Source organism: Ranitomeya variabilis, chromosome 5 (genome assembly GCF_051348905.1).
Source record: "Ranitomeya variabilis isolate aRanVar5 chromosome 5, aRanVar5.hap1, whole genome shotgun sequence".
NCBI classification, from domain to species: domain Eukaryota; kingdom Metazoa; phylum Chordata; class Amphibia; order Anura; family Dendrobatidae; genus Ranitomeya; species Ranitomeya variabilis.
Window position 1 is genome coordinate 267,657,168 of NC_135236.1, and position 21,817 is coordinate 267,678,984.

Below are 21,817 nucleotides of genomic sequence, written 5' to 3' on the forward strand. Positions count from 1 at the left end.
TTTGGGCAAGCATACTGCGCACGCGCCAGGTCACATTGCAATGCGCACGTGCAAATTCTGCAAGCGCTCTGCGAGATTCACGGCATACAGCAAGCTGAGGAGGGGTGGAGTGAGGGAACAGAGGCAACACCCATCGGACCGGACTGAATGCCTGAGAAGTCCTTGTTGGCATACTTTAGAGATCCAGACATGGGTGAGAGTAGGGCCATTTCTGGAGAAAGCTCTACAGAATTGAGACTGACAAGATTTGTAAAAAAAAAAAAAATACTGATATCTAGAATTTATGACTTAGAAGACAAGCCCACCAGATATGTAAATAGGAGTTCATGAATTTTTGATACTCCCTAAACAATCTCTTAAATCATGGGTACATTTTGTGAATAAATCAAGCACAATCCCAGTGAGAACATTAATAGCTGCTGCTAGTTCACGTTACTTATGGTAATCCAAAATCCATTAGGTCAAAATAACTCAAAAATGGCTGATTTTGTCACTAAGATACTTGCATCTCTCGGAAACTTTAGTAGCAAGTGAAGATGGGTTTTCGTGTGTGTGTGTCTCTGTGCGTTACTGCATAAATCTATTACACCATGTGGCAAAGTTTATATTATTTTTAAGCATTCTTTTTGTGTGCATGTTTGCCTTTAAACTAAGAGTGTATCTTTGACCTATGTGTCACCTGAATACAGAATATAAGAAATACCTCTATTAAACTAACATGACAGCGAGTAAGTCTTTTTCCTGGTTACTCAGTCTTTAGCAAGTGATTTTTTGATGAGCTGCAGAAAGATTTCCTTCTGCTCTGCGGATGTCTTAAAGCTTTTGTTTTTATATAAACTATCCCCCAGGCTATAGCCACAGACAATCTTCTAATAGAAATACATATATATTTTCTTGCAAGAGAAAACTAAACTGAAACTGTATCCATCCATTCTTAACCCATTCTTTTCCTTTTACATATTCCCCTATGGAAAAAGTGAACTTTCATTTTTTTTTTCCATTTTTGTAAATCTGATGCACAATTTTGTATAAATAAGGCTACAAAAATAATATGACTCGTTTAGTGTTTTGTTCTAAATAGGTTTAACATTTTGTGGTAATCCATTGTTTTAATTCATCTTTAAAAACTTTTTCATCCTGCTCACTGACAGTAAATGAGCTCTAGTATCATTAAAAAAAAATTGAAATTCTGATCTTTAATATGAAGCTAAGCTCTCGCCCTTATAGTCTAGCTGCAGAAGTCATGTAAAGTTACAGATATGGTCTTGGTCAGTGAACAGATACACAGTGAATACAGCTGACCTGCAATACCAGATAGACACCATGGACAAATGGACTGCTGCTTCTGAGACCCTCATAAAGAAATGAATAAAAGACAGATCGGGGAGAGTTAGAAATGCCTTTCACCAGGCAATTTTTTTTCGGTCATCATAGTTTAACAGGTTTACATTTTTTTTATTGTTATTTTATTTTACTAATATATTTTTGCCCTAACCTGCAGAACGCAGAGAAGTTGGATTGTCTTCTGTCACAGTCTTGGCCAGTGGTGTAGCTGCGGGTTCAGTAACCCTGTTTAGGTATCCCTGTTCACAACTACAGTGGTGAACCCTAATCGTAGTGGGTGAAGTTGAACTTTAGCAGATAACCATGCTGTTACTGAGAAGAAAAAAATCACTATACCAAGACCGACATTATCGCCATATGGTGACCATATAGTGGTAGATACCAGTTCTGCAAAACATATTGCGAGATTAGAGTTATAGTGATTGTATAGCTGGCATTCTTTTTGATGAGGTCTTTCATTTTTCTCATCTTTCCATCTGGCTCAGACCACAGTGACGACTTTTTCGAGTTAAGACCCGTCTGAAGAGTTTGCAACAAAGGCACATTTGGCTTCTTACAATTCCAGTATCATTCCCATCTATTCTCAACCTGCTCTAAGTCTCCATGCTAAGCCTGCTGCTGCCATATTTGTCCCTATTACGGGATCTGCTGTGCTGCATGGTAACGATATTCCTTTTAGTGCCTATTAAAGTAATAATTGTGGCTTTGGCCCTTTAGATGGTAAAAAAGGTTGCGTTAGACATAACGGAGAGTGGTTGGGAGCCAATGGCTTCCTGCTCTACCATAGAGTTTAGCTAGAATGATTGGCGTGTTATGCACATAGGGAGGGTTAAGAGTGACAGTCGCCCCTACTGTAGTCTATCAGTGGGAACGGGCCACCACCCTCTCCCCAAGTAGCTATGCTACTAGACAGGACTCTAGTCCATTACTGACTCTCTAATAAATTTGGTGGGATAATCCTGACAATCCTCTTTACATTTGCCGGTACTGTATACTTGGACTTAAAGACAATGTCATCTCAATCTCTCCGACATAGCCTTAACCAAGGCTACTGACCGCTGTCATGAGGGCGCTTATTTAGAACTTGCCACAGAGGTTTGGTTACTTTACCGCAGTGCCGTAAAAATATCAGCCAGAGACAGTTGGGGAAAAAAGGACCTAGAGGTAGAGGTTTGAAGAACATAGTCTTTGGTTCTTGTTCTACTCATTATTGCTTCTTGGCATAAAACACATCAATAGGTATTAATAAATGCAATAAGCCAAGCGCCTGTTGTGTGCACTGCCTTTGTATATAACTATGGGCAGAATACATTGATCACATTTTCTCTAGTAGCCTTTGCTTCACTTATATTATCTTGTGATCACTGTTTACAGTATATAAATCCTTTTGTATGAAAATTAATAACTCCATATGTTACATCGTCTTCAGTGCAGGACCAGGGCAGTATGGTTTTGTGATTACATCCCTGTGTTTTGGCAATAATAATGCTCCAAGCCATGAAAAACCTTCAGAGAACCTGAAAGGACAAGACGTGTCTGTATGTGCCTTAAGCATCTCGCTCTAACGTGTTCCCTCACGCTGACATATGTTTCAGCAATATGGGGTACCGCAGACAATAGTGTCATTGTGCAGGTCCCTGCCTTACGCTGCTAACCTTTTACTCACTTTATGGGAGACATTGCTTCTCTCTCCGGTTTACCACCAAGTCTCTGCTTTTATAGGAAAAACTTATGATGTGACTTATTTTTATTGTTAAAAATTGATTGAAAATATTTGGTAATAGAGCTATAGGATTAATACTTTGAGGCGTGAACGTGTGAGGCGGCTGTGCCGTCTGGGGTAAGTTGTAGGTAAATGGATAATGTTCTTGTTAATGGCCAATTAGTTTTACCAATTTACAATCAAATAGCAATCGGTAATGATCATTAAAATATCGGGGTGGTCGTCCAATGTGTTTGTGCTATTACAATTTGCCTTTTGCCACTTTTAGCTAATTATTTGAATAAAGAAAATATTTTTATTTTTTGCTAGCCAGAAATACAAACTATGTTATTACTAAGAACATTATTATTATTAATAATAAGGCTTTATTCAGACATCCTTGATTTTTCACATACACATTTGATTTTGAACAGTTTTGGTAATTTTTTACCATCACAATTTCACCAGCGATTTTCACATCTGAAATAAACAAATCTACATTGCAAAGCTTCTCCTACCCATTGCAGTATTACCATAATCACGAACAGAACATGGATACAACATCCAAGATTTTCACTGACTCAGTCTTTTATGGGTACGGTAATTTTGACCCATAGCTGTGATCGAAAAACGAACATACCTATGTGATTTTTTTTTGCAGGCACACGGTCCATAAAACACACGGAGATGGGAATAGCACCATAGATTTTAATGAATTCTATCCGTGATACACATGAATGAGAAGCTTTTTTTTTGCAAACCAGAAAACAGATGCTACATTAAAAATGGCTAAATATTGGATCCAACACTTTTTTTTCCCCATCTACACTGAGGCCTAATAAAATTTTCTGGAGACTGAGTTTTACTGATAAAATTTAGCCTGGATCTTTATGAGTTAAACTATCTAACATGGTAGTCACATTTTTAAAGTAGTCACTTTCTTAAAGGTTTACAGAAGAAACATTTTAAAATGACAAACTCCATTTTTCTTGACTTCAGTTGGAATCCAATTCTTCATTAATCTGTCATTAAAAGCCTTACAGCAGCCTCGGTCTGGCCAGTCTTCCTTTTATTCCCGGTGTTCACAGGCAGACAAGAAATCATTTTTCATTCCAACTACTTGTGTGAAGCTCTGAAGTGGCCTGACTCTTTTTATTGTGAATTAAGATTCATGTGACTCAACTTTTAGTACATTTAGAATGGTGTGGAAAGAATGGTATATAATCGGAATGTTTTTATTTCTATGTTATTTGTTCATTTCTACATTTGTTTTTTATTAAATAATCAATGGAAAAATGTATAAAAACAATTTAGTATAAAATATACAAATATATTTAAAATATGCAAGGAATAGTCAAGAAATATAACAAAACTATACAGTATAAAATATTTAAATATATTTTTTTAAATTTACACATCTGAGTATGAAGTGAACTGTCTATTTGATTGGTATATACTTTTAAGTTGCTTTCATTAATTAAAAATATGAAAAAATATTACGTTTTTAGTTGAATTTAGAGCAAAAAAAAGAAACCTTGTTTGACATTTTTTTAATGTAGCGATTTATAGCAATCATCATAAATCAGTATCATATTGTTCCATGTACTACTTTTTATCAATAGATGAGTGTAGGTAAAAGTCAAATAGTGGAGAAACTCTAGACTTTTACATTTGAATTGAGATACCCTCAATGCAATTGAGATGCCCTCTATCTGAAACTCAACCTCTCCAAAACTGAACTTCTTCTGCTCCCACCGTCTACTAACCTCCCTACACGTAGCATATTTTTTGCGTGTTTTTCGCTATAAAAACGCTATAAAACCACGAAAAAAACGCTTATATTAAGCATCCTATGTAATAGAATGCATTCCGCATTTTTTGTGCACATGCTGCATTTTTTTCCTGAGCGGAATCGCATTCCAGAAAAAAACGCAGCATGTTCATTAAAATTGCGGAATCGCGGCGTTTCTGCACCCATAGGAGTGCATTGATCTGCTTACTTCCCGCACGGGGCTGTGCACACCATGCGGGAAGTAAGCAGATTATGTGCGGTTGGTACCCAGGGTGGAGGAGAGGAGACTCTCCTCCACGGACTGGGCACCATATAATTGGTAAAAAATAAAGAATTAAAATAAAAAATAGTCCTATACTCACCGTCTGATGGCCCCCGAAGTGTTCCCGCCTCTCCGGTGCATGATCTCTCTTCCGTTCCTATAGATGATGTGGTTCAGGACCTGTGATGACGTCACTGTCTTGTGATTGGTCGCGTGACCGCTCATGTGACTCACGCGACCAATCACAAGACAGTGACGTCATCGCAGGCCCTTCACTGCACTCCAGCTATAGGAACGGACGCCGCTGAGGTCTGCAGGTGAGTATAACCATGTTTTTTATTTTTTTAATTATTTTTAAACATTCGATCTTTTACTATAGATGCGGCATAGGCTGCATCTATAGTAAAAAGTTGGTCACACTTGTCAAACTCTATGTTTGACAAGTGTGACCAACCTGTCAGTCAGTTTTCCAAGCGATGCTACAGATCGCTTGGAAAACTCTAGCATTCTGCAAGCTAATTATGCTTGCAAAACGCTAGTTTTCTGCGGGTATATGCATGCTAATTCTGCATGCGATATACCCGCGGCAGGAGGCGCAGAATTGCCGCGGAAATTTCCGCGGCAATTCTGCAACATGTGAACTTAGCCTAAATCTGACATTTCCCTCTCCATTGGTGGCACCATAATAGCACCCTGGCAGCAGGCACGCTGTCTTGGTGTTACGTTTGACACCAATCTCTCCTTCACTTCCCATATACAATCTCTTGCCCGCTCGTGCCGCTTAAACCCAAAGAACATCTCTAGAATCCGCACTTTTCTCACCATGGAAACAACAAAAACCCTCACCGTTGCCCTGATCCACTCCCTCCTGGACTACTGTAACGCTCTATTAATTGGCCTCCCCTCACTCTACTTTCCCCTCTCCAGTCCATCCTTAATGCAGCAGCCAGGGTCATCTACCTGGCTAATCAGTATACAGATGCAGCCGCTCTTCGCCATTCATTACACTGGCTGCCCATTCATTATAGGATCCAATTCAAAGTACTTGCTCTCACCCACAAAGCTCTCCACAGTGTGGCACCCCCTTACATCTCCTCCCTCATTTCTGTCTATTGGCTTAACCGACCGCTGCTCTCTGCAAATGACTTTTGACTAACCTCTGCACTAACCCGTACCTCCCGACTCCAAGACTTCTCCCGTGCTGCGCCAATCCTCTGGAATGCTCTACCCCAAGATATTAGGACCATCCACAAATTGCATAGTTTTAGGCACGCCCTCAAAACACATTTGTTAAGAGCAGCCTACCACGTTCCCTAATCAAAGTCATTTTATGAGTAAGGGCGCGTGTGTAGCCCAATTCACTACTTCCATCTAACCCCCACCCGCTGAAGATGGCTGGACCATCATTGTAAATACATCATTGTAAATACACACCTGTACTTTGTATCTCCCCCACCTCATTGTAGATTGTAAGCTCTCACGAGCAGGGTCATCTTATTTTGCTTTAATTATTGTATTGGTAACGTTGTTACTTATGACTTGCGTTTGAAACTGTAAAGTGCTGCGGAATATGTTGGCGCTATATAAATAAAGATTATTATTAGATACCATAGGACTAGACTTCATTTCTTTTGTCAGTGAAAACATTTACACTAGAAGTTCTAAACCTTCTTCTGTGAGTCCCAAAATAATGTTTCACGTCCATTTGTGAGCTAAAAGACTGGATAAGAAATGATGGTTAAGGTCAGAGCTGTGGTCCGTGACTATAATGTAGCTACTGCAGTGTCTACAGGGAGCCTAATGAGATCAGAAGCACACCTTTTTCCTCAGTAGTTTTTCAATATGCTGCTTTCTGTCTCTTTAAATTCTATACAAACATATTAGGAAATCGATGTACTAAGAACTGATTTCAGTTCCCTCCAGAGCAGAATGACACAAGATAGAAAGATATGTATATTTTCCACATGTGTACAGAAGCACATGAGCCTAGAGAGCCACCTATCTGTTTTAGTTATTTGTATTGTGTTGCCTTGTATTGCAGTAAAACATATTCTAAAAATTCAAAATGTGAGCATAAAGTGGATTTATATTGCAGGATTGGCATTTTACAGATGATTACATTCTTGTTAAATTTCCACCACCCTACTTGTGTTCTCTCTTTCACTAATGGCCTAATACTAACATCCTCTATAATTCGCACCTCCCATATCAGGACTTCTCTCGTGTTGCAACAGTTTTCTGGAAAGCACTACCCCGGACAATCCGGTTAATTCCTAGTATCCACAGTGTTAAGCATGCTCCAAAAACACATTTCTAGAGACTGGCTTATCACCTCACCTCACTAATCCAACTATTCTCCATTCTCCCTTGCTAAATTTGTCCAAGGAATCTGGTCCCTCTCATCTGTTTCTACACCCTCCATGCACTCATGGTAACTGCTTATACACATACTGGCTGGTGATTGGCTCGTGCAGCGTTATTTGAATACCCTATTTATTATATTGATGGCTGGACCACACATGACAAGCAGTTTTGTTTTTGTTTGTTTTTTACCTTTTTGTGTAATTTTGATACCCTCTTTGACATTGATAGGTGTTGAACTATTGTATGTTACTCTGTAGTGTCTTACTTCGCTTGTATATGCCCCTCTGCATTGTCAAGTGTTGCAGAACAAAAATTATTATTATCTTTATAAAGGTGACATCCAAGATGTTTCTGTTTTGCCTGTTAGTTGGTTGTCCCCGATGACGAAAAGTCTACCATCATGAGAAGTCTCAACAAGCAGATCTTCGATAGTTTGACTACAGGTCTCCTCCAACTCCTCTCTAAAATATTTGCTTGCCTAACAACTAGTGTTCCAGTAGGGACTGGACAGACAGACACCATAAAAATAAAACCAGATGCCAAAACGAAATTGTCCCCTGCTGATGTTTTCAATGGTCGTATCCAAGATATCATCAGGTACATTTGCCTTTTCATCAGGTTTGATGATGTTTTTCTGCTGATTCTTGTTTATATAACTATTGGTATGTATTTTTCAGTGTAAGTGATGTAGGTTATGATCTCTCTTATTTTGATCTCCTTCTTAGAGAAATAAACTTTGTATGGTTTAGTCATTTCAATACCTTATTTTTTTTTATCAATCAAGTGGAACTAAGCTAAACTGAAAATCTAATGAATGCATTGTACACATTTGCACTTATTATTAAGGTTCTATCCGCTTCATAAATGCAAAATTAAGCTACTGTCCATGTAGTCTTCAATTACAAGTATCCTGCTATTTTGTTTTTGTACATCTGGCAATGCTGCTGCTTCTAGCTTAGATGCCAACAGTAGGCAGGTCCTGGTGGTTACCAGCTTGTGACTTATGTCTGGCTGCTTTTCTGAGAGCCTGCTCTTTCTACTCCCTCCTCTGAGTTAATAATAATAATTTTATTTATATAGCGCCAACATATTCCGCAGCGCTTTACAACTTATAGAGGGGACTTATACAGACAACAGACATTACAGCATAACAGAAATCACAGTTCAAAACAGAGTTGCGCAGAGTTAGAGATACGAGGAGACAGGGAAGAGGGTTATGCACAATAACTAAATCCGTGTATAGAGGCCTAGGAGAGCACCCCTAGCGGAGTGCGAAAATGAAAGTGGAACCACACAGGCTGTGTCAGTATACAGGGAGGAGAAACCCCACATCAGTACCTGGAGTAGAGAAGACACACACACTAGAGGGGAGAAGACAGTGCACATCAGTTGTACTATCTACAGAATGGAAAGCAGGAGATGGAATATTCTGTACTGAAAACAGATGCAATCTAGAATAGAAATAACACATGGCCAGCATGTATTACTGGGAATACTACTCTAAAATTTGAAGCTTGAAGCTGGTTGAAAACTATATTCAAAGTGGTTTTGTCAGCTTAATATGGTTTTTTGTGTATGGACAGCATAATACAGCTACAGATTAGTGTATCTAGTAGTAAAAATGGCACAAAAATGTTTAAAGGATATCTACCTCTTGAAGCTCATTAAGAGAATGCCAAGAGTGTGCAAAGCAGTCATCAAGACAAAAGGTGGCTACGTTGAAGAACCTAGACTATAAGACATTTTCAGTTGTTTCACACTTTTTTGTTACGTATATAATTCTACATGTGTTAATTCATAGTTTTGATGCCTTGAGTGTAAATTTACAATTTTCATAGTAATGAAAATACAGAAAAATCTTTAAATGAGAAGGTGTGTCCAAACTTTTGGTCTGTACTGTATACCTGAAAGGAGTGGCCAACACAGAACAGCTGAGACAATTCAGGATAAGACCTCTAGCAAATCAACTTAACTGATTAATCCTTAAAATAACAGAGCAAGGAAGACCCACACTACTAGGGTCTGCATTTTTAATGCAAATTTTCAGCTGATTTTTACAGTACCAGCAAAGCCTATGAGATTTCAGAAATCTCATGCACACACATTGGTTTTTTGTGTCATCAGGATTTTGTGCGTTGCTGCGTTTTTTGGACATAGAGCATGTCACTTCTTTCAGCGTTTTTGCAGCGTTTTTGACCCGTTGACTTTGAATGATTGTTAAAAAAAAATACATAAAAAACGCAGGTTTCATTATTTGCTGCGTTTTTGCTGCTGAAAAGTCAAGGACATTAGCATGGACAAAGAGAAAAAAAACGCACCTAAACCTGCATTTTTGCCGCAGCTTCTTTCCTGCCAAGAAGATCAGGTTTTGCTGCAGAAAAAAAAGCAGCAAAAATGCCCTGTGTGAGCTTACCCCTAAAAGGAAGGTGAAGCAGATCTTCTAGGTGCAGGGGTTTGTATAACCAGACGCTACGATCTTCTGGCCCCTCTCTGTCTCTGTATCCCCATGACACAAAGGATGCACAGTGTCACTGAGTTGCATTCAGATCTGCCACTGTTTTTATACCATAGATTACTAAAGCGTGAAATCCGTTTTGAAAAGTCACACAGATTCTGGACAGATTTCGAATTAGATTTTTTTACGCAACTATCAGATGGTAAAATCTTGTGAACCGTTTCTGTTTTATTTATTTTTTGCTAGTTCCAGAAGCAAGCTGGGAGCTGTATCACATTGTACATTCACAGAGAAAGTGTAGAAACAAAACTATAGAAATCTGAAAAAAATAAATAAAAAGGGGTCTGAAAGAAGTTGGGCATATATAGTTAGCACTCTATTGATATGTGATATACGGTATGTGCCAAATTATGCATGCATTTTCAAGAACTAATTTCTCTGATTTCTTTTTTTCCCTCTCAGTTATACAATTAATATTGGTCTCATTGACAAGCTGTATGGTTGCTTCATCTCTATGCAAGGTCCTCTTGATGAGAGTCCCAAAGTTGCAGTGTTCCTCCAAGCTGCTACGACTCTTCTACATGAACTGTGCAGACTTTGCATTTCTGTAACTCCGAGGTGAGCAGCTTCTCCAGTGGATTTCTTTACTGTGTAAATTACATTAAAAGGGATTGTGACCCATTACTGCTCTACTTTGTTGTTTTGACTCTAATATACATCAGTAACCGGAAGACACATACATTGAATTGTAAAGCGCTGTGGACTATGTTGGCGCTATATAAATAAAGATTATTATTATATTGCACACATGTACTTGTCCCTCATAGCTTCGGTTCAGTGCTGCCTAAGCCTGTTTTTATTATTATTATTACGGTAGTTCAATTATTTTACTGAATATTGTATTTCACACTTATTGTGGCAAGTCTTCTAGTCCATGTGAATCGATTTGCTATAAATACTATGTCCATTAGACACGCAAACCCCTTTCTTCAATACAAAGAAAAAGGAAGCAGGGCTTTATGGCCCATATAGACAAGCTAATAATCGTGTTCGCAGGAACTCTCATTCCCAATTATCGGCCCGTCTAAACAAGCCAGCTATTTCCCAACCAGCGATCAAAAAACTATGGCCCTGTATAAATTGAGGATTGCTGCTGATAACCTGATCCAGTCCGAGGACAGAACAATTGTATTATTGATCTTTTGCCCGATCATTGTTTCGTGACCTGTGTAATCAGTCCAACAAACGTGTGTCATCAGACAGGCCTATTGTTCTATATGAACAATGTCAGCACCATAATGGTTTAGTCCCATGGATGTACTAGGGAAACTGATTGCATCACATTCGACAGTTGTTTTGTGTGGCCACAAATATGCAATAACTAAAACCTCACGTAGGTAACTGTACTTCTGTATGTTACCTTATATTGTTTACAGCACACTTTGAGTGGTTCCCGCAATGATATATCAACCAAGTAGTCAATATTAAACTATAACACATCACATCATCTGATTAGATCGGCTCACCTTTCTTGTAATATCTTGTTTTCTGGGCTGCTGAATAGACCCTTTTTATTTTGCATACCAAATTTCAAGAGAGCACATGATTGATCTTGACGTCGTTAACCAACTGGAGACATTGGGAGCCTCCTAAATATACTATCAGCGCTCAGATGTAAACAAGGAACCCAACCACTAGCAGTGAGCTTGAGTGTTTTGGATGTGTGGTTAAAGCATTTTTGTAGGCTGTCATTGCATGTGGTAACGCTTCTGGACTAGGTTATCAGATGTTATGTAGATTGAAGCCGCTGAAATGCTAGAATAAAATAGTCATAGATCAGCCTTGCTGAAACTTAAATTATAACATGAAAAGTCCTACTAATGAAACATTGGCCTTTCAGCGTATAGGGAAAGTCGCGCTGTGTTATAAATCCTACATTTCTAAGTGTCAATCGCTCAGTTCCGTTTATACTTACATGTCCTTGTCACTTGTGAAACGTATGGATAATGTATGTATGCATTCATCTGTAGCCAGTAATACTGATAAGGTTAAAAAACAGGACTGGAAATCAGGTTGATGACAAAAGTAATAATATACCATATAGAATCAATTAAGGCCAAAACTGATATATATAAAATTACCTTTATTCATTTTTTGGCAAATGGCACTATAAAATGTGCCTGTACTTGGAACATTTAAAAATATATAAATACTTTAACAATAAGTAAATAGCAGGACGGACAAAATTGAAGGTTAATGTAGGACTTGGAATAGAAAGCATGGAATGCCCTCAAAAAAATAATAATAACTACGTCTCTAAGTACACAATCTTGTAGAAAAAACGATGTGCAAATGTGCAAAAAAAGGGGATGTAAACATACAACAAATAAATATAAATGTGTATGTATAAGAACCACTAAAGGATTATGTGAATACTGAATAAAAGATTAGTTCATAATACAATTGAGGTGTGAATAAGGCCAAAGAAAAACCACAATATTCAGACTAAAAGCTATCCAATGAAGATGAAAAAATGTAGGTCATATACCTATATACTACATTTATTGTGCACAAAAATTATAAAGTGTGAAGTATATCATATATAATAAAGTGCTAGGTAAAAAATCAAGTCATAATACAATTCAAATGTGAATAAAACCAAGGAAAAAAACCCTTTCAAGCTGGAAGCTGTCCAATGGAGGTGAAGTAATGTAGGTCATATGCCTATATCCTACATATATTTTGAGCGCCAGAGGCAAAGTACATAAAGGGAATGTGATGTGTATCTTATATAGTCAAGGCTAAAAGCCAATTGAGGTAAAGATGATAAAAACATACATACCAAAGTCCTATATGTAAAATATACCGAAGAGGGGAATAAAAAATAAAAGCTATATACCTTAAAGCGTCCGTCCCTCCAAGTACAGTAATACTGACCGCTACGACGTACCTGGACCCTGCAAGACTCTCGCTCCAATTCACGTTGTCCTCCTATCTTTATAGAAATCCCCTATCTCTCCCCACACAATGTTCTTCGGAACTGTCTTCTGCTACCCTTTCTCTTCCAGATCTGGTAGCCAATAAATAATACCAGCCTTATCTGTAAAACTAAGCTTTGTGCCACAGAGAAAATAATATCCAGGGTACCCTAGCTGGTTACGTGGTCAGTTGGTCATGACATTTGTTTCTGTTTTATGTCAGCTCTTGGGACATATTTGAAAGCCATCAGGATCCCACCGGATTGTCAGCAGTCTTTCAAAGCTCGGACCTCGTTGGAGTTCTACATATGTTGTATTGTGCACTATTCCACAATTCGTCCTCTGAGCCTAATGTTTCCAGCTCTAAGGAGAGCTATGAGCAGAACACCATTCAAGTGGCAATTCAGAGCCTGAGGTTCCTTAACAGTTTTGCTACACTTCATCTCCAGTCATTTCAAGTAAGCAGCACAGCTTCCTCTTTAATGGGATCCTGAGGACATGTGTCTTGGGTTCAGGGTTTTTCTACTGTCCCTTTCCTTTCCAGTACATACCAGTGTTTGTGTTGCCAAGTTTACACGCTGTTTGTACCTTTCATAGTTGATTGTGGTTGTAGTGCCATTATCTTTTGGTGTGGTGGACTTATCTGCTCCACTTCCAGACTCAAGGCTCGTTTACACAGGCAAAATTTTGATCACTGATCTACTATATAACAATTCAATTGGCGCTCTTTAAAGGTCCCCTTACAGAGGTTTATTCAAATAGTATTGGCCGTACATTATCTGATCGATCAACTGCATGTGTCAGTGAGACAATGATTAGTGGCCCCAATTATTTTCTACTTACACCGATGACTTTATTAGAAACTATAGTGTAGTAAGGTACTTAAGTTTGCAAAATTTTTAGACACAGACCACATTTTTAGATACAGACCAAAAACTAACACTTCAATGTAAAATGGGGGGCAAAAATGATACTACACACCATACGGCACGTGGCTTGTGCCATTTTCTATACTATGATGGTCCAAAATATTGCATACCTTTTTCATATAACCCATTATGATGCCCTCTAAGCATCTCCTCTGATTCTCTCCCAGTCTGTTGTAGGTGCGGAGGGCCTGTCTCTTGCATTTCGACATGTGATCAGTTCCCTGATTTGGTTTTGCACCCAATACACCTGTGAGGATCTCCTCCATGAGATCATTGTATGTGTTGGGTACTTCACAGTGAATCATGCAGATAATCAGGTGAGTGATAGTATTAGAAGGCAGTATGTAATGAGACAGGCGTTCTTCATGTTTTCCATTAAATCAGAAGTTATTTTAAAGACATCCAGCAAAGGAAATTATTAATGATCATCTTCATAGGCTCCTGTTTTTGTGAACATGTGCTCATACATGCTATAAAAAAGAACGCCTCTAATAAATAGGACACGATGGTGTCCAAGGTAGGCCATTATGATATGTGATAGATGCATTTGTGAAGTCTGAACTCCAACCACTTATGTTGCTGTGAATGTACCACAGATGGCTATTTCACTGTCTTATGTATTTCCATAGGGTGTTACTTGAATCGTATAATTTCTAGGGTGTCACATGACTGATGCCAGATATAATGAATGAAGCAAGCAGACAGCACAGGTAGCGTTGGCTTCTCCTCACCTAGGATGCACGGTGACCCCTCTGACCTTCAAACCAATAGGAAAATAAAAAGTTTTGCCAGCATCAAGTAGTCCATGTCTTTATTTAGCACCAATACATACAATACTTATTGGCTTAGGGTACCGTCACACATTGAAATTTCCATCGCTACGACGTTACGATTCGTGACGTTCTAGCGATATCGTTACGATATCGCTGTGTCTGACACGCTACTGCGATCAGACACCCTGCTGAGAATCGTACGTCGTAGCAGATCGTTTGGAACTTTCTTTCGTCGCTTGATCACCCGCTGACATCGCTGGATCGTTGTGTGTGACAGCGATCCAGCGATGTCTTCGCTTGTAACCAGGGTAAACATCGGGTAACTAAGCGCAGGGCCGCGCTTAGTAACCCGATGTTTACCCTGGTTACAAGCGTAAACGTAAAAAAACAAACCGTACATACTCACCCGTCGGTGTCCTTCAGGTCCCTTGCCGTCTGCTTCCTGCTCTGAGTGCCGGCCGGAAAGTGAGAGCAGATCACAGCGGTGCTGCGCTCTGCTCTCACTGTACGGCTGCACTCAGAGCAGGAAGCAGACGGCAAGGGACCTGAAGGACACCGACGGGTGAGTATGTACGGTTTGTTTTTTTACGTTTACGCTGGTAACCAGGGTAAACATCGGGTTACTAAGCGCGGCCCTGCGCTTAGTTACCCGATGTTTACCCTGGTTACCCGGGGACTTCGGCATCGTTCCAGCGCCGTGATTGCAACGTGTGACCGCAGTCTACGACGCTGGAGCGATGCTTATACGACGCTGCGACGTCACGAATCGTGCCGTCGCAGCGATGAAAATTTCAATGTGTGACTGTACCCTTACACAGGATCTGGTACCCGTGTGTCATCTGATATGTTGTGTACTTATCAGTAGTAATAAAGACATATAATACTTCATGCTGAAGTAAGTTTTCATTTTCTGATGGCTTTCTAACAAATCTTTTACCTCACAGAGCTGGATTCTCGGCCACACTGGCCAGTGGTGCTCTATGATTTCCTCCATGCTTTTGCTTCTGCCTGTGTACTGACTAAAAAATGAAGAGCAGAAACCCCACTCTTTATGCTGGGCTGGCTATGGGAAACATCATTGCAGCAATTTCTTCCCATCAGCTCAGAACTAGTTTCAAAACAAGGCTATGTTCACACTAGAGACACAAGATATATCCACAGGATCAAACACTATTAAGTTTAAACTCCAAATATTATAGCACAACCAAGGAAACTAAATATAAACAGAAACCCAAGGAGTATATTCCAAAATATTTATTAAATAAAATACAGAGCAGAGTAATTACTAACCAAGCAGGACTGAAGGATAATGACAGGTAAACCGCATGAAAATTTCAAATACCCCGTATTGTGAAATGAATAACACAACACTATGCTAGCAAAAAAATAGCATTGTACCAATAATATAATAGAAGTGCAATACATATAATACTAGGATATGGTTCTACTGCACTGAAACGAGCCATCAGGCTCCCTTATTGAAAAACCCACCATAGTATCTATGAAGATACAATGCAAACCAAAATTGTTTGCAAAAGTGCAAAGTGTGCCAGGTAGGGGAAAATCAAAGATTAAAGTGCATACTACCAATTAAAGCAGGGATATTAAAATGCTGCATGGGGGAAAAGGATTACCTATATGCGGTATTCAGCCTGAAGTCCAAAGCCTGCCGCCTCAACGCGCGTTTCGCCGATCTTCGTCAGGCCTCCTGACGAAGATCGGCGAAACGCGCGTTGAGGCGGCAGGCTTTGGACTTCAGGCTGAATACCGCATATAGGTAATCCTTTTCCCCCATGCAGCATTTTAATATCCCTGCTTTAATTGGTAGTATGCACTTTAATCTTTGATTTTCCCCTACCTGGCACACTTTGCACTTTTGCAAACAATTTTGGTTTGCATTGTATCTTCATAGATACTATGGTGGGTTTTTCAATAAGGGAGCCTGATGGCTCGTTTCAGTGCAGTAGAACCATATCCTAGTATTATATGTATTGCACTTCTATTATATTATTGGTACAATGCTATTTTTTTGCTAGCATAGTGTTGTGTTATTCATTTCACAATACGGGGTATTTGAAATTTTCATGCGGTTTACCTGTCATTATCCTTCAGTCCTGCTTGGTTAGTAATTACTCTGCTCTGTATTTTATTTAATAAATATTTTGGAATATACTCCTTGGGTTTCTGTTTATATTTAGTTTCCTTGGTTGTGCTATGTTCACACTAGCAGTATTTGGTCAGTATTTTACCTCAGTATTTGTAAGCCAAAACCAGGAGTGGGTGATAATGCAGAAGTGGTGCATATGTTTCTGTTATACTTTTCCTCTATTTGTTCCACTCCTGGTTTTGGCTTACAAATACTGATGTAAAATACTGAACAAATAGTGAATGTGTGAATATGGCCTTAGGCTTCTTTCACACTAGCGTCGGGCTCGGCCCGTCGCCGTGCGTCGGGCCGAGGTCCCCGACGCTAGCGTTGTCCCCGCCGCACAACGGGGGCAGCGGATGCATTTTTCCAGCGCATCCGCTGCCCCATTGTGAGGTGGGGGCGGAGTTCCGGCGGAGTTCCGGCCGCGCATGCGCGGTCGGAAAAAGCGGACCGTCGTGAGCAAAAAACGTTACATGTAGCGTTTTTTGCTCCCGACGGTCCGCCACTGCACGACGCATTCGTCGAACGACGGGTGCGACGTGTGGCAATCCGTCACAATGCGTCGCTTCATGTTAATCATTGGCGAAAAACCGCATCCTGCAAACACTTTTGCAGGATGCGTTTTTTCGGCAAAACGACGCATTGTGACGGAATGCAGTTAACGCTAGTGTGAAAGTAGCCTAAGAGAGAGACCATGCAGTGAGGAAAACTGGCAAAAATGCAGGATACAAGTCTTATAAAGGCCAGATATAGGTGTTATTCCTCATGTACACACACAAGAGAGCTTACACTGAAAAGTTATTTGAAAGTTACCCTTTAAGCTACATGTCTTAACTTCGGAATGTTGCAGTCCACAGACATTCAGTAGGTCACTCGGTGTTTTATACTTATTCTTTTGCATTGTTGCAAAGATACTTACGTTGTAGGGTTGTGACCATGACAAGCAAAATCATAAGGTGGTTCACCAATATTAGTTGCCAAACCCCACTGACTTGGCAAAAGATGATTGAAATCTCTGTAACCAAAACCGACACTTTCTGTCACAGTTCCCGCAGTCTCAGCTCATTTACAGTTACTGGTGCATGGTTTAAGACAGGGGTGGGAAACCTTTTTTTCTGCCAAGGGCCATTTGGATATTTATATCATAATTCGGGGGCTGTGCAAAATTATCAACTTGAAAATTATCCCTTCTATATTTGGTCAAACATTTAATTAACTTACCCCAAATGTGACAGCCAAAACTGCTATTCTTTTGTGCGGCTGTGATGATTTGCATCGGTTTGGAGAACGAGCTACTCTTTTCGCTGATGAGATTTGTAAAGAACTCACAGTAGTAAGTCGTACCAAACACAGGTGTGTGTTTGTGTGTGTGTGTATATATATATATATATATATATATATATATATATATATATATATATGTGTGTGTGTGTACTAGATTGTGGCCCGATTCTAACGCACCAGGTATTCTAGAATATGCATGCCCACGTAGTATATTGCCCAGCCACGTGCTATATTGCCCAGCCACGTAGTATATTGCCCAGCCACGTAGTATATTGCCCAGTTACGTAGTATATTGCCCAGCCACGTAGTATATTGCCCAGCCACGTAGTATATTGCCCAGTTACATAGTATATTGCCCAGTGACGTAGTATACAGCACAGAGCCACATAGTATATTGCACAGCGACGTAGTATATTGGCCAGTCACGTAGTATATTGCCCAGCTATGTAGTATATTGCCCAGCCACGTAGTATATTGCCCAGCCACGTAGTATATTGCCCAGCCACGTAGTATATTGCCCAGCCACGTAGTATATTGCCCAGCCACGCAGTATATTGCCCAGCCACGTATGTCACAGGTTAAAAAATAAACATATACTCACCTTCCGAGGGCCCCTTGTAGTTCTGTCGCCTGTGTGCGGTGCAGGCGGCAGCTTCCGGTCCCAGGGTGTGATGACGTCGCGGTCACATGACCGTGACGTCATGGCAGGTCCTTCTCGCATACAATCCTTGCCACCGGAACCTGCTGCTTGCATGGAGCGGTCACCGGAGCGTCGCGAGGAGCGGGAAAGGCGGCGGAAGGTGAGTATATAATGATATTTTAATTTTTTTATTATTTTTAACATTAGATGTTTTTACTATTGACGCTGCATAGGCTGCATCAATAGTAAAAAACTTGGTCACACAGGGTTAATAGCGGCGGTCCGTTACCGCTGGCATTAACCCTGTGTGAGCGGTGACTGCGGGGAGTATGGAGCGGGCGCCAGGCACTGACTGCAGGGGAGTAGGGAGGGACTAATCGGACTGTGGCCGTCGCTGATTGGTCGCGGCAGCCATGACAGGCAGCTGGCGAGACCAATCAGTGACTTGGATTCCATGACAGACAGAGGCCGCGGCCAATGAATATCCGTGACAGACAGACAGAAGGACAGACGGAAGTGACCCTTAGACAATTATATAGTAAATACAGCACTTAAGGCAAAGAATACGTAAGTATTACAAATACAATGAAATAAAGAAACATATATATATCAAATATCATATGTACCGTATTTTCCGGCGTATAAGACGACTGGGCGTATAAGACGACCCCCCAACTTTACCAGTTAAAATATAAAATCTTCTTAACCCCTTAATCCCGTTTGACGTACTATCCCGTCAAGGTGACCTGGGACTTAATTCCGGGTGACGGGATAGTACGTCATACGCGATCGGCCGCGCTCACGGGGGGAGCGCGGCCGATCGCGGCCGGGTGTCAGCTGCCTATCGCAGCTGACATCCGGCACTATGTGCCAGGAGCGGTCACGGACCGCCCCCGGCACATTAACCCCCGGCACACCGCGATCAAACATGATCGCGATGTGCCGGCGGTGCAGGGAAGCATCGCGCAGGGAGGGGGCTCCCTGCGGGCTTCCCTGAGACCCCCGGAGCAACGCGATGTGATCGCGTTGCTGCGAGGGTCTCCTACCTCCCTCCTGGCTGCAGGTCCCGGATCCAAGATGGCCGCGGCATCCGGGTCCTGCAGGGAAGGAGGTGGCTTACCGAGTGTCTGCTCAGTGCAGACACTTGGTAAGCCTGCAGCCCTGCACAGCAGATCGCAGATCTGGCAGAGTGCTGTGCACACTGCCAGATCAATGATCTGTGATGTCCCCCCCTGGGACAAAGTAAAAAAGTAAAAAAAAACATTTTCCACATGTGTAAAAAAAAAAGAAAAAAATTCCTAAATAAATAATAAAAAAAATATATATATTATAACCATAAATACATTTCTTTATCTAAATAAAAAAAAAAAAACAATAAAAGTACACATATTTAGTATCGCCGCGTCCGTAACGACCCAACCTATAAAACTGCCCCACTAGTTAACCCCTTCAGTAAACACCGTAAGAAAAAAAAAAAAAAAAACGAGGCAAAAAACAACGCTTTATTACCATACCGGCGAACAAAAAGTGGAATAACACGCGATCAAAAAGACTGATATAAATATCCATGGTACCGCTGAAAACATCATCTTGTCCCGCAAAAAACAAGCCGCCATACAGCATCATCAGCAAAAAAATAAAAAAGTTATAGTCCTGAGAATAAAGCGATACCAAAATAATTATTTTTTCTATAAAATAGTTTTTATCATATAAAAGCGCCAAAACATAAAAAAATGATATAAATGAGGTATCGCTGTAATCGTACTGACCCGTCGAATAAAACCGCTTTATCAATTTTACCAAACGCGGAACGGTATAAACGCCTCTCCCAAAAGAAATTCATGAATAGCAGGTTTTTGGTAATTCTGCCTCACAAAAATCGGAATAAAAAGCGATCAAAAGCGGTCACGTGTCCGAAAATGTTACCAATAAAAACGTCAACTCGTCCCGCAAAAAACAAGACCTCACATGACTCTGTGGAGCAAAATGTGGAAAAATTATAGGTCTCAAAATGTGGAGACGCAAAAACTTTTTTGCTATAAAAAGCGTCGCTGGTTTCACACTTGCGTTTTTGTCTGCAGCGTTTTTTGCACAAAAAAACGCATGCGTTTTTTCCCTATATTTAACATTGAAAACGCATGCGTTTTTTGTACGCGTTTGGTCGCGTTTTCAAACGCATGCGTTTTTTTTCTGCATGCGTTCATTTTCAGAAATACAACCTGCAGTATTTTCTTGCGTTTTTAAGCACATGCGTTTGCGTTAAAAACGCATGCGTTTTTATTGGAAAAAAACAGAAAACACACTGAAAAGCCACCCACCACCATCAAGGTGATAAAGGGATCCAAACCCTAACCCTAACTCTACCCCTAACCGTTTAATGAACATTTTCTGACAGTCATAGTGCCACGTATTTAAGTGCCACGTATTTAAGTGCCACGTATTTCAGTGCCACGTATTTCAGTGCCACGTATTTCAGTGCCACGTATCACGTATTTCAGTGCCACGTGTTTCAGTGCCACGTATTTAAGTGCCACGTATCACGTATTTCAGTGCCACGTATCACGTATTTCAGTGCCACGTATCACGTATTTCAGTGTCACATATTTTAGTACCACGTATTTCAGTGCCACGTATTTCAGTGCCACGTATTTCAGTGCCACGTATTTCAGTGCCACGTATCACGTATTTCAGTGCCACGTGTTTCAGTGCCACGTATTTAAGTGCCACGTATCACGTATTTAAGTGCCACGTATTTCAGTGCCACGTATTTCAGTGCCACGTATTTCAGTGCCACGTATCACGTATTTCAGTGCCACGTGTTTCAGTGCCACGTATTTAAGTGCCACGTGCCACGTATTTCAGTGCCACGTATTTCAGTGCCACATATTTCAGTCACGTTTAGGGTTAGGGTTAGGGGTAGGGTTAGGGTTAGGGCTAGGGTTGGAGGTAAAGTTAGGGTTGGGGCTAAAGTTAGGGTTAGGGTTTGGATTACATTTACGGTTTGGATTAGGGTTGGGACTAGAATTATGGGTGTGTCAGGGCTAGGGGTGTGGTTAGGGTTACCGTTGGGATTAGGGTTAGGGGTGTGTTTGGGTTAGGGTTTCAGGTAGAATTGGGGAGTTTCCACTGTCCAGGCACATCAGGG

The 21,817-nt window shown here is 40.5% G+C and overlaps 1 protein-coding gene across 4 annotated transcripts in view; it reads left to right on the plus strand.

Annotated features, from left to right (window-relative positions):
* The window catches only part of SCAPER (S-phase cyclin A associated protein in the ER), a 369,596-nt gene that overhangs the window by 290,837 nt on the left and 56,942 nt on the right, over positions 1-21,817 (plus strand). For all 4 annotated transcript variants that reach the window (XM_077264248.1, XM_077264247.1, XM_077264249.1 and 1 more), the window contains 4 exons: positions 7,832-8,061; positions 10,382-10,537; positions 13,121-13,355; positions 13,994-14,143. In XM_077264248.1, the coding sequence (XP_077120363.1) occupies positions 7,832-8,061; positions 10,382-10,537; positions 13,121-13,355; positions 13,994-14,143 (771 nt within the window). The remainder of the gene's footprint in view (positions 1-7,831; positions 8,062-10,381; positions 10,538-13,120; positions 13,356-13,993; positions 14,144-21,817) is intronic.